Below are 14,178 nucleotides of genomic sequence, written 5' to 3'. Positions count from 1 at the left end.
TGATTTCAAATTTAATTGTCATGAAAAGACAACTAGTTCATGAGCAATGTTGTGGGAACACTCTATATCCAACACAGAATGTGCAGTGTTATCTCTAACCATCTTGTTGCAAGTGCTTCTGTAACAGATTCTGCCTCAGTTTTTCATTTGACAAATTACTCAAGTCAATACAGGAAGCCTGAACACTTCAAATGTGATCACTTTTCATTTGATTTCTATGACATGACTACGTAGATGAACTTCTTTAGAAAAATAAAGTGCTATTCTTCTAATATTCACCATCACACTCAAGCACACAGAGGGGAATTGATACTGTCAGTCAAAGATCCAAATGTTTATTAGCTCTCATCTTTTTGACTATTTCGTTCTCAGAGAAAAAAAAGTCCCAAATTGTTAATGTCACTCCAGGGAGTGCTGGATGTCCATTTCGATTTAAAATAGCAATTACTGGGCATCACAGGTTAAGATGCTCAGGCTTGCTTTAATCGTACTTCTCTTCCACTGAGGCCAGCAAAATGACAAATTTGGAACGTGTAATGAGACAAAAGGGGGAGGACAATCCTTGCCAAATAGGAACGCTAATACATCCAAAATACAGGAACTAACTTTCTAGAAATTATTCCGTTTATGAAAGTTTTATTTGTCACTGTTCGTAATTTGTTCTACTATAATTTGAATATCACGAGCCAACTAAGTTTTGGACATGTTGAAGTGGACTAATCTCCTCTCTAATCCAGCCAGGATTGGAATTTTGAATAAGAGTGTGCTGAGCAGCCCCAAACTGAATATTTATAACCCTCTCGCCTCCCAAACTCTACTACATGATTCCCTTTCTAACATACTCAGAATTACATGCACTAATGTAACTGGCTCACAAACAAACCTATAACTAACTTGTGAGACTGAACAGAAGCACAAGGAATCCCCAATTCATTAAATATGAAATAAAATTTCAAAATGCTAATTTTATTTTTAGAACACTTTAGTTTAACTGAATTTTGAAAAAAAATTCAGTTTGAATTTGCTTTGCTCCTGGCAGGCACGTTAAACACCAGGATTTACTGCAGGACAGGAGAGTTTAGACCATGTTTATTATCATCTGTGCTGTGCATGATATATTTTAATTCATTTCAATAACTTCCTTGAAAAATGGACGGGAGTTTCCCAGGAAACCTTGTACTGCAGTGATTTAGATGCTTAAGATTTCTCACTCTACATTTCAGGCACTGATTTCTTTCCTTCTCTTGAGGCTAACACAGTTCCAATTGGCATCGTTTCTTATTTTAAAATTTACTTTGACAGAGCAGTCAAATGTCTCTCTAACCAATCGCATTCCATACCTGGTTTCTAGAAGGACACCCTTATACATTTACTTCATTTACATCAATTTATATCTGTATCTACTCCTTGCGTTCTACCATAAAAGATTTTTTAAAAAATACCCTGCCTCAAATGTAAATTACAAATTGCTGAATAAAGTACATGTAGATTTTGTTTGTTTTCAGAGTAACACATTATTGATATCTAGTCAGATAAAAATGAAGAACATATAGAACATTAGTATGCAATATGGCTTTAGGTCTACTTGCAATCCATTTCCTGTCTAGCCATTGCCTTTGACAGAATTCCTATTGGTTACACCTCTAGTGCCATATTTACAGCTTGCTCAGCTCTGAAAAATTCATAGATCTGGAATTCATTAATTGAAAAGCAGAATACTGCGAACACTGGAAATCTGAAGTAATAACAGAAATGCTAGAAATACTCAGCAGCGGCAGCCTCTGTGGAAAAATAAACAATGTTTTAGGCAATGACCTTTCATCAGAACTGTTCTGATGAAAGGTCATCAACCTGAAGTGTTAACTCTGTTTCTCAGTCCACAGATGCTGCCTGAACTGCTGAGCATTTCCAGAATTTTCTATTTTTATTTCTGGAATCCATTGATGTTCCACTTCCTTTTTTCTCATTAGCAAGGAAGCAATGTTATTCCTTCAAATGAGCTACTGTTTTCTACGCCCCTTCCATGGTCTGGAAATTAGCTGGCCTCCATGCAGTAACTATCATGGGAGTATAACTGAAATCATGAACATTCACTTGTCCACAGTGCAGCAAGAGAGTGCATTGGGAGCATTCATGGTAGTGGCCATGGAGTAAGACACTACATGGAATTGGGTGGTTTGCTTAAAACAAAGTGATTGTGGATTCCATTCAACACACAAAACAGGAGATTCAAGGTAAGACTGATATAATCATAGACTAACGTAATACAACAAAGAGTTAGAAGGGAACTGGATGTCTATCTTTTTCTACTCCTGACCTTGAATAACTTCAAGTTATTTTGAGAAGTGTCTGCTAGTGGTGATGGCCCAGCATTTTGGTTCAGTCAATTTGCATTGCAAGAGTCTTTAAAGACTACAATTTTAGTGTCTGTTTGATTCAGTTGCCAGGTATCTTGCCTGAGCCAAAACTGAGTTCAATCCGACTTCATTATAGGAGCACAAAACCTAAACTGTCAACATATACCAACAAAAGGGCCACTGTAATTTGGGTAAGACTTTAAACTAAGGCCCCACCTGCTTGTTAAGATTGATTTGGAAGAGCTCAGGACATTATTTAGATCTGCTGTCCTGGTCTCTAAAGGCAGAAGTGTGTGACTGATTATGTTCGTCAACATTAGGGACGTTAGTTCTGAGGGATGAATAATTAATTTCAATAATGCAGTATCAGCAGCAGCATTATCTGTTGAATAAAGCACATTATAGCCGCAGAGTGAAGTTACTTTTACTCTTTTCCAATCATTGCAATTTTAGTAAAGCATCCCCAACTGTAATTATGACATATTTCATTGCCAACATTAGCCATCCCAGAGGACTTGGAAGTGCAACTGACATTTTTAAGTCAAATTTGAAGATTTTTTTATCCTGTGGACTGAAATCCACTATGAACTGTTATGAGATTCTCCAAACTCATTTCATATTGAGCCATTGTAGCCAACAGAGAGAGAGAGAGAGAGAGCTTTTCAATCTATTAGTCTGGCCTTGATTTAACTCAAATTCTAGAAGTAAAAGGAAAACAGTTTATTACTGATCATCAATGTTACACATTTCTTTATTTTATTCAGACAATTTGGGGCAAAATCAGCTTGAGGAATACCTTGTGTAGTCCATCCATAACAACATGAGGCATGTGCTCATTCAGCATAGCAGCAGAGATGATGACCTCATCCAATGTCTTGTTGTCACTCCAAATAGCATAGTAAGTCGAATCGTCCTGTCCACAGCAACTGCACAAATTAAAATGATTAGTGAGCCAAGGCGATCACACCAGCATGCCCTCTGTTTCAAGCTCGAAGCCTGCAGTCTTTCTTAGTATAAAATCTTTATTGAACTGATTGTAAGGTGGCTGCTTGCAGTGAGAGCCCCTCATGGCAGAGGTCATGTGACTAGAGCAAGCCAGCTAGAACATGTAGTAATGTTGCATTTCAAAACCCAAACATCCCCCTTTTCAAAATGAACAAAAGGCACGAAGCTCCCCTTTTTCTGAACGACCAAAAGATCCAAACATCCACCTTTTCCTAATGAAGAGAAGACATGCATGATCATGTGTAACTGTGAGTTACCCAAGTTACTCACTGTTCTTATGCATTAACAACTGTTTGTTCTACTCTTCAGTCTCTGTACCTGCACTGCATACATAGTCTTTAAATCATGTATATCTCTTAATGTTACCTGTGCGCATTGTCATTGGCTGCTCATCTGGGAGCTGAGATGAGTGGCCGTTGCATATCATCTATGGGCAGGATTTTATGTGTCAGTGAATGGGGGTGTGGCCTGCTCGCTGACGCGTAAAATGTCGCGCGGTGACATCAGGGGGAACTCCCGACGTCACTGTGCCCCATTTAAATTTTCAGGAAGGCGGGGGTGCAGCGAAATCAGCTGCACGCCCACCGACCTGTCAATGGCCAATTGAGGCCATTGACAGAGTCAATTATGTAATTGGAGGACCTGCCCATCCAAGCTTAAGGTTGGTGGGCAGGCCAGGAGCCCTGGCACAAACTAAAAAAAGCACGAAATCTCATCCACGGGTGGGATGAGGTTTCATGTAGCTTTTAAAAATTTTTAATAAAGTTTTTTTGAAAATTATGCACATGTCCCAACTCATGTGACATTGTCACATGAGGGAACATGTTAGGGAAATTTTACTTTTCTATTTTAAGGTTTTTGACATTTACAGCCGATCTCCCTGAGGCTGCACTTAGCCTCAGGGAGATGAAAGTGCTCTTTCGTGCGCATGCGCACGAAAAAGCACACTCTTGATTTTGACATCCCCACCCCCGGCCGCCCGCTACAGGGAGTGCATAGCGCTTCCCTGCGGACGTCACACTGGGCGGGCCTTAATTGGCTGGCCCACGTAAAATGGCGCTGCTCCTCCAATCGGGGGCGCCGATCGGAAGCGCACCTGTGCGCGCCCACCCTTCAACATTCCCCTTCAGCCCTATGATCTGGAACTCTAGATCTTCCTTCCTACCATTACTTTGGGCTCCCAGGCTATTTTGTCCTCTTGCCGTGAGTACCGTGTCATTACATAGCCTCAACCTTACCTTCGAGGGATTCATTTTTGGATCACCATGTTGATCCACTTCGCACAGGTCAGTGAAGGTTGTGATGTTGCATAACGCACCAGTGTCTAACTGACACTTCTTGTTCACTTGATACTCTCCTTCTGTGGTCATAATTATAACAGTCACAAACCATTCATTACCTATAGACTTGACGGAACCATTCTGTTGTATTGTCTATAGTGCTTCATCAGATTCTTCTTCTGAAATCTCTCCACTGGCTATCGGTATAGGCTTGTTTTGCTTCGTTCTTGCCAAATACTTGTGTATGAAATGGTTCGGCTTCTTGAGGTGAAACACTGCTTTCCCCACTGGGCAATCCTTCTTTTACTTTGTATGATGTCCTCCGCAGTATTTGCATCCTGTCCTTTGTCCACGATTGCTCTGCTCTTTCAGCCTGGAATGTCTCTCAGCATTATGTATCTCCTGGTCTGTTCTGCCATACGTGTGCTTTAGCTGACATTTTACAATCTCTGCATTTCTAACACGTCTATCGCTTTCTTGAATGTAAGTTTCTCCTCTTTCAGTAGACTTGCTCTCACTGAGGGGTCTTTTATGCCTAAGCGCTTCCTTGCTCCCAACTTCATATTTAAAGGATGTGATAACAGGACACTTAGAAAATATCAACGGGATTAGACAAAGTCAACATGGATTTATGAAAGGGAAATCATGTGACAAAGTTACTGGAGTTCTTTGAGGATGCAACTAGAATAGATAAGGGAGAACCAGTGTATTTGGATTTTCAGAAAGCTTTTGCTAAAATCCCACATAAGAGGTTTGTGTGTAAAATTGAAGCACTTGGGATTGAGGGTAATATATTGGCATGGATTGAGAATTGGTCAGCAGACAGGACTCTGGGTCTATACTCGATGGAGTTTAGAACGATGAGGGGGGATCTGATTGAAACTTACAGAATATTGAAAGGCCTGGATAGAGTGGACGTGGGGAAGACGTTTCCATTAGTAGGAGAGACTAGGACCTGAGGGCACAGCCTCAGAGTAAAGGGAAGACCTTTTAGAACAGAGATGAGGAGAAACTTCTTTAGCCTGAGAGTGGTGAATCTATGGAATTCATTGCCACAGAAGGCTGTGGAAGCCAGGTCATTGAGTGTATTTAAGGCCGAGATAGATAGGTTCTTGATTGGTAAGGGGATTAAAGGTTACGGGGAGAAGGCGGGAGAATGGGGTTGAGAAATTTATCAGCCATGATTGAATGGCGGAGCAGACTCGATGGGCTGAATGGCCTAATTTCTGCTCCCATGTCTTATGGTCTTATGAAACAGTGAGTAGGAATAAATGGATCTTTTTCAGAGTGGCAGGCTGTGACTAGCGGAGTACCACAGGGATCTGTGCATGGGCCCCAGCTATTCACAATAAATAACAATGATTTGGATAAGGGAACCAAATGTAATATTTCCAGGTTTCCTGATGACACAAAACTGGTGGGAATGTGAGCGATGAGGAGGGTGTCAAGAGGCTTCAAGGCGATTTAGACAAGTTGAGTGCATGGGCAAATACATGACAGATGCAGTATAACGTGGCTAAGTGTGAAGTTATCCATTTTGGTAGGAAAAACAGAATGGCAGAGTATTATTTAAATGGTGATAGATTGGGAAATGTTGATGTACAAAGGGACCTAGGTGTCCTTGTACACCAATCACTGAAACCAGCATGCAGGTGCAGCAAGCAGTTAAGAAGGCAAATGGTATATTGGCCTTCATTGCGAGAGGACTTGAGTACAGGAGCAAGGATGTCTTACTGCAGCTGTACAAGGCCTTGGTGAGACCACACCTGGAATATTGTATGCAGTTTTGCTCTCCTTACCTAAGAAAGGATATACTTGCCATAGAGGGAGTGCAGCAAAGGTTCATCAAACTGATTCCTGGGATGGCAGGATTGTCATATGAAGGGCGATTAGGCTGACTAGGCTTGCATTCACTGGAGTTTAGAAGAATGAGAGGAGATCTCATTGAAACCTATAAAATTCTGACAGGGATGGACAGACCGGATGCAGGGATGATGTTTCCTCTTGCTGGGGGGGTCTAGAAAGGGGTCACAGCCTCAGGATACGGGGTGGACATCTAGGACTGAGATGAGGAGAAACTTCTTCATTGTGGTGAACCAATGGAATTCTCCACTACAGAAGGCTGTGGAGACCAAGTCACTGAATATATTTAAGAAGGGAATAGATAGACTTCTGGACTCTAAAGGTGTCAAGGGTTATGGGGGGAGCACAGGAGTAATGCGTTGAGATGCAGGATCAGCCCTGATCACACTGAATGGCGGAGAAAGCTCGAAGAGCTGGATGACATACTCCTGCACCTATTTTCTATGTTTCTAAAGCGCAGCAGAGCGCATGTCTACTTCATGTCTTCAGTCCAGGGTTGCTCCAGAGATAGCCCTAAAAGCAAAGAAGACGGCAGCCCCCAAATTTAGTGACGCCTTTCTGGGACGACTGCTAGATGCAGTGGAAGGCCGCCGCAATATCCTCTACACCCACTCTGGCCGCAGGAGGTCCACTAGAGACACCATTCTGGCCTGGGAGGCGGTGGCAGCGGCAGTCAGCATCACCGGACAACAGAGGTCAGCCATCCAGTGCAGGAAGAGGATGACTACTCTCATCTGTTCTGTCAAGTCAACCACCTGATCACTCTCAACTCACACACTCACAAACCCATCATTTGTCCACAGGGATCTCACACCTCAAGGAACAACACCACTAACTCACACACACCCTCACATCGCCATCAGACTCATATCTTCGTGAGCTCACGTCCTCATCCTGTCCATGGCTCCGCTCACCACACAAACATTCCATGCAGTGCCATGCGTCCTGATCACACTCTTGCCATCTGTTTTCATGTAGGAGAAGCTGGCTCACGACAGCAGGGAGAGGTCCCAGACCCGAAGGTGGAGAGGTCCCAGACCGAGGGTGGAGTGGCCCACATTAGGCCCATCACTCACTTTGAGGAATGTGCCATCATGCTGAAAGGTGAGGGCTTGCACCGTGCCTGCAGTGAAGGTGAGATTAGCGGCGAACACCCATGTGAGGATCCTGCACGACATTATCGCGCTCTCAATGCAACTGCGAGTGTTCTCTCTCCTGCTTTTGACTCTGCTGTCATGAACTAATTATCTCTAATTTGGTTCAGAGGGAGCTCTGCCAAATGACTGACACCCTCAGCCAGCCAGTCCCTCAGCTCCATCTAAGTCCTCACCTCCAGCCAAGAGGTCACATCCTCCATTGAAGAACTGGAAATAAGCAGCCTGGTAAACCTGTCACAGCACTCACCCACATCTTCAACGAGTGGAGACACACACCTCAATGGGACCTAGATCTTGGATTCACGATTTGGTGAACAGACATGTGTCCGCAGCAGAAGAGGCAGATTCAGCCCAGCTCCCCGGCAATTGGAGGACTGCTAGGGAAGAGGCATCTGTGAGGTCTGAGTCAGATGACAAGCCTCTGGATTCAGCCTTCCAACTCATCCTGGAGAGTCAGCAGAAGGCAGGGAACATCACGCAGAGCTGTTGGAAGCCCTCAACAAAGTGGCACACAAGTCGGAGGAGTGCATCCGCCTGCTCTCTGATGAAGTGATGCCCACATGTCCTCATATGGAGGTGTCCATGGGAAGGACAGTGGACGCCATGAAGACCCTGGTCTAACAGAACACAGAGATGCGCACAGACCTGCACTCCACTGTGGTAGCCATAGGTGAGTTCATGCAGTGGCAATGTGAGGGGGAAACGGGATGTCTCTCCAGGTGCTCCTTCCCCTTAGGGAGTCATGTCGGTACCTCGGGCACTCAAAGGGAGGAGCAGCAGCAGCTGCACACACCTAGGTCTTTCACTCAGAAATCTCAAAGGTTGTCCTCTCCCTCCAAGTCCCCTTTGTCTGTGACACCCCTCAACCTTGTCCTCTGTCACTGCAGAGAACAACTGGCTCACAGGATCACAATCAAAGCAAGTCAGGGCCCTCAAGGCCTTGGCTCTCCAGACGATGCACGCCAAAATTATCAGAGGCAACTGGGCCAACCACTGCAAAGGCTGTCTCCACCCCTCCTGTGGATATCAGGGCAACATCTAGAAGAAGTGGTAGGCATAGAGAAGTTAAGAATTTCTGATCATAAGTGGTTGCACAGGTAAACACATTTTATCACTTTCTAATCTGAAAATATATTCACTTTCACTGAACAATGTGTAATGGTGTCTTTCAGCTTCATTTACCAGGCTTCATAAGTCCTTCCCCTGCATCATCACCACCAACCTCCATCCCCACTAGCAGTTCAGCTGCATGCAGCTGGACCACAAGTGATTCTGGAGGGATGTGTGTCTGGGGCAGGGCCTTTCTGAGCCTTGTGGAAGCATTCTTCCATGCATGTGCAGCCTTCGTCCATCACACACATCTCAATGTCCCAAATGTTTTCAATGCTGCCTGCTAGGGTTCTCTTTCAGTTGTCCATCTGAGCCGACCTGCATCTCGCACTCCCATGCAGCACCTGTGCCCGTCCAACATGAAGCTCCACTCACATTCAATTTCGACAGCAATGTAGTCATTAAGTTTCTCATCAGCTTCACTGTCCTTTCCCCTCCCCCAGTCACTCATGTCCTATCCCCCATTGTTGTTGACCTCCCTGGCATCACCTTCCACCTCCCCACCATCACCTACCAACCCGAACCCTTGTCTTTTTTGGTTGTCAAGGTGAACGTGCATGTACCCTACCTTCCTGAGAATCACACCCCTATCTACATTGGCCTCCTGCTTCCCACTCCCAGGGTCTGTGTTTGCCTCTGAGTCTCCACCAACCAACCTCACCATCCCTTCTACCGCTACCATTGCACTCTCAGCCTCCACCCTTCCGGTTTACTCTGCTCCTCTCATACTCACCATTCCCTCCTACCATGCCCAGCCTCAATTCACTCCTCAGGAGGCAGTCATTGACTTCACAGACCTCTCCCTTGCATGTTCACCTGGACAACCCACCCCTTACTCCCTCCTCTACCCTTACTTCCTTCCCGCCCCGGACTCTCTCCTCCAGCCTTACCTCCCCCAAACACTGCATTCCCCACCTAATCCCTCCCCTCACCGTTGGACTCCTCCCCCACAGGCAGCAGTTGAGGTGTTACAACTGATCTCAGTAATTGTGGTCAAGGGTGGGGAAATTTGGCTCAGGTGACTCCGGCTGGAAAGTGCACTGTGCTCATATGAGTTGAAAACAGTATGGAGCTCTGCAGTGACATTCCCATGTGATTAAATTGCTTGCTGATGCTCATTGTCTTGGCTTATGCTTGGCAACTCCAGCAGCTGCGAGAGATATCAGAGGGCTGCTGGCACCTGTGTAATCATATTCCTGCCTGTTCAGCTGAGTAAGAGGAATAGCTTGAAAATTAATAACCTCCGCAACAAAATTCTGATATCAGAATGAGAAAAAGCTGTGACCTTGCATCCTGGTTTGACCTTTCTTTTTATTTGTTATGCTGCGCTGAGGACAACGCCAACACCCCAGTAAATGTATGACTACTAACTTGTTAAAACATACTAGCTTGTCAGAGGTGAACTCATTCTTTTCCTAATTTTAATACTGAGTTCACCTCCTTCAGTCTTTCTTTCCTCCTGCAGTCTTCAAGCTTAGTATCATATAATCACTTCCTCATGATTTGTTTATTGTATACCTTCAAGCTTTAGAGTGAGCTGTATGATGAGAAATCATCTCTTGACATCTCATTTAAAAAAAATACTACTCCCAGACCTGACATTACAACACTGGGTCATGATTTATTGTCAAAATAATGGTGAGGCAATTGGTACTTTTCATTATTTATGCACAAATAGAAGAGCAACTTCAGGCAATGCCCAGTTTTCCAATTAAAGTCAAATACCTATAAAGTGCTGTCTGAGCTGTGTTGCTCTGCTATTAGTTTCGTGAAAATATCATCTCGCTGCCTGGCCCACCATTCAAATGTATCAACTGTCGTGAAGTAGCTGTATTTGTGCAGCAGTTATGAACTAAACTTAACACAAAGTTACGTCTTGGAAATTTCAGTCTAGGTGCCTTTTTAAAGTGTTAAGTGCTAATTACTGCCAGTTAACACTTCTAGCACTGTAAGTTAACTATTATAAATGCAGAATCTCATTCTTTCAGGTTTTAATTGCTGTTGGAAATTTAAAAAGAAAATATGTAAAATTTTGAATTTTGTATTTTTTTAAACTCACCTCTGTATCCTTTTTCTTTTTCTCTCATTCCAGTCTTTCTTTTCCTCTCTTGATTTCTCTTTCCACATCTGATTTGGCATTAACTTCACCCATTCTAAGTTTCACTTGCTGCTCAGTCCTTGCACCGTTAATTTTACAGTCTTTCAATCAGATTAGTTAAGGAGATACAGAGTTGGTGGCCCTGTTCACCCAAGTCTGATGTCTGGTTTTCTTAGCTATGATGTTACCAGCTCACACTTTCAACAACTTGTCACACAAAAAATTTCAAAACTTATAAGTGCAAGGACAAGTGTTACTGATGGCAGATTCATTATATACCCTGCAAAGCAAATTATGGCTGACCGCATCAGATCTCATTTCAAATTATTTGCTGCTGTAGGTTCCGATTTATGCTACTAGATGGTGACAGAGAGCTATAGAAGCACCTTTGTGCCACTTGGCAAGACTGGAGCACAGCACGGAGACAAAAAACGTAAGAGAAGACAGCAGATCATTCAGCTCATCGGGCCATTCAATTAGATAATGGCTAATCTGCATCTAGCAGCATTTTCCTTCCTTTTCTCCACATCCCTCAATACCCTTACTACAAAAATTTATCAATCATGAAAACTTCAATTGTTTGAGGAAGAGTTCCAAATTTCTTTAACTTATTGTGTTAAAAAGTGTCTGCTGATTTCACTCCTGAACAGCCTATAGCTCTCATTTTATATTTATGTCACTTCTCGATTTCCTCTAGCACAGGAAAGAGTTTCTCTGCATCTACCCCAGCAAATCCATTTAATGTTTGATACACCTCAATTAGATCACCCCTCAACACCTATGCTCAAGGTAATACAAGCTATGTTTATCCAACCTGTTCTCATAATTTAACCCTCTAAACGGTATCATTTGGAGGAATCTGGATTGCAACTACTCCAAGGTCAGAATATATTTTGAGATCATATGCCCAAAACTGAATAAAAATTTAATGGGGTCTTACCAAAGCTTGCTATAACTGAAACTTCCTCCCTTTGCATTCTAGCCCCCTTGAGCCAACATTGCACTAGCCTATTTTGATTGCTTTTGGTACCTGACTACTGGCTTTTAGTGATTCTTGTAACTGTACTGTCAAATCTCTGCTTTTCTGAAGTCCATTATTTTTCACCATTTAGAAAATACTCCGATTTATCTTTCATGAGTCCAAAGTAGATGACCTCACATTTGTCCACACCAAACTCTAAATTTGCCATGGATTTGTCCACTCAGTTAATCTATGTCCCTTTGCAACTTCCTGCTTCCAACTGCACTACTTACTGTACCCCATCACTACTAACTTAATGTCACCTGCAAACTTGGGTATACAACTCTATTTTCTTCATCCACACCATTAAAAGTGAAAAGTTGAATCAATAGATGGAGCAGGAATTTCCCCATGAAAGGCAGAAAGGAAGGGAAATTTAGAGTGAAATTATTCACTGGACCATCACAATCGCTCTCTCGTCTCAGTTGACGCAGACTAGTGATTCAAAGGAAAACAACCTGGAAAAAATGGGCTCATAGGTTGACAAAAAAAACACTGAATCAGAACTATCAATTTTGTAGATACCTACCACTTTTCCTCAGGATGGTTGTGTATCACGTGAATAATCCGACCTGGTGGGTAGAGTGGGACACTAGCAGAAAGAGCAATAGTAAGGTCACTGGGGTAGGTCCACTGCCTGTTACTCTGAACGTTAGTCACTTCTTCATCATCCGGCAGTTCAGATTTAGGAATACATTTAGTACCGCCCATGATAATTCTCCACTACAGGAAGAGATTTAAAAAAAAACTTAGGAATTTGAAAGTATCTTATTCATCAATAACACAGAACTATAACAAGGAGCAGGATAACTATCAGTCCCCAGTTTGTGTTGTCACCTGTTCCATTTTGAACTGAAATTTCAAAATTTCAGAAAATGTAAACTGGACACTACGGGCAGAATTTAATGGCCCTGCCAGGCAGGACTTGTGAAAGGCAGGAGGCCGTGGGCGGAGATCCCACTGCCGTCCCACTTCCCTCCAATTAATTCTCGGGCGGAATTGAGGCGGGCAGCCTTCCCACGCAGAGGCTAATATATGGTCACTTAAGGGCCTCATCCTGCTGCTGGCAGTAGTCAACCAGTGGCTGACAGAGAACTCGCCATCCAGGAAGGCTGCCTAGCAAACCTCTCAGGTTTGCCATTAGCCTACCAGGACATGGGGTGGGGCCCATTGTCTCTGCGCCCAAATGATGTGCCTGACATTGGGAAGAGGGGCCTTGCAGGAAGCCACACCCCAACCCCCCCTGCCCCCATCATCAGTGGCCCCATCCTCAGGTCCATAATCTGCCTTCACTCCCTGTAGTATTGGCCATTGGCTACCATTCCATGACACTGCCAGTATTGGAGAGAGGCCAGCCTCTGATTGGCCAGCAGCTCTCAGGGGCGGGATTTCTACCCTCCTGTAGGCTTAATCTGATGGGAGGCCTGATGCTGCCCAGGTAAGTGTCTGATTGGAATGTAATTATGCAGGCCTCCCGGAGAAAGGTGACTCAGGCTCCTACTGGTTTTCCAACTGTTGAGAGGCCCCGTCACCCACATTGAATCCAGCCCATTCACAGTATCTTTACGGTGCAGAAGGAGGCCATTTGGCCCATCAAGTCTGCACTGGCTCTCTAAAAGAGCATTTCACCTAGTCCCATTCCCCTGCCTTATCCCCATAACCTTGCACATTCTCTCTTTTCAGCTGGCAATCCAATTCCCTTTTGAAAACCACAATTGAACCTGCCTCCACCACCCTTTCAGGAAGCTTATTCCAGACTCCAACCATCCTATGGGTGAAAAAAAATTTGCTCACATCACATTCACTCCTTTTACCAATTATTTTGAATCTGTGCCCTCTAGTTCTTGATGTTCTCTTGAGTGAGAACAGTTTCTCACTATTTACCCTGCCCATACCCCTCAGGATCTTGAATACCTCTATCAAGTTTCCTCTCAGCCTTTTTTTCTCCAAGGAAAACAGACCCAGCCTCTCCAACCTATCCTTACAGATACAGTTCTTTATCCCTGGAATCATTCTCATGAATCTCCTCTGTACAATCTCCAATCCTTCCTGTACAATCCTTCCTCAATTATGAAGCCCAGAACTGGATGCAGTATTCCAGTTGAGGCCTAGTCAGGTTTTTAAAATAGAGGTAAATTTTAGCTATATACTTCTGTGTTTTTTATGTTTTATTTGCTCACAGGGTGTGGCATCACTGAGAAAGCCAGTTGCCCATCTCTAATTGCTCTTGAGAAGGTATTGATGGTGAGCTGCCTTCTTGAACTGCTGCAGTCCATGTGGTGTAGAT

General features: G+C 43.7%; 1 protein-coding gene across 9 annotated transcripts in view; it reads right to left on the bottom strand.

Moving 5' to 3' along the window:
- Positions 1 to 14,178, bottom strand: part of dagla (diacylglycerol lipase, alpha) — a 485,173-nt gene that overhangs the window by 38,132 nt on the left and 432,863 nt on the right. For all 9 annotated transcript variants that reach the window (XM_078549077.1, XM_078549076.1, XM_078549078.1 and 6 more), the window contains 2 exons: positions 12,421 to 12,614; positions 3,154 to 3,283 (listed from right to left, as the gene is read on the bottom strand). In XM_078549077.1, the coding sequence (XP_078405203.1) occupies positions 3,154 to 3,283; positions 12,421 to 12,614 (324 nt within the window). The remainder of the gene's footprint in view (positions 1 to 3,153; positions 3,284 to 12,420; positions 12,615 to 14,178) is intronic.

Source organism: Cetorhinus maximus, chromosome 9 (assembly GCF_964194155.1).
Source record: "Cetorhinus maximus chromosome 9, sCetMax3.hap1.1, whole genome shotgun sequence".
In the NCBI taxonomy this organism is placed as follows: Eukaryota; Metazoa; Chordata; class Chondrichthyes; order Lamniformes; family Cetorhinidae; genus Cetorhinus; species Cetorhinus maximus.
This window is presented reverse-complemented; position numbering and strand designations above follow the sequence as displayed.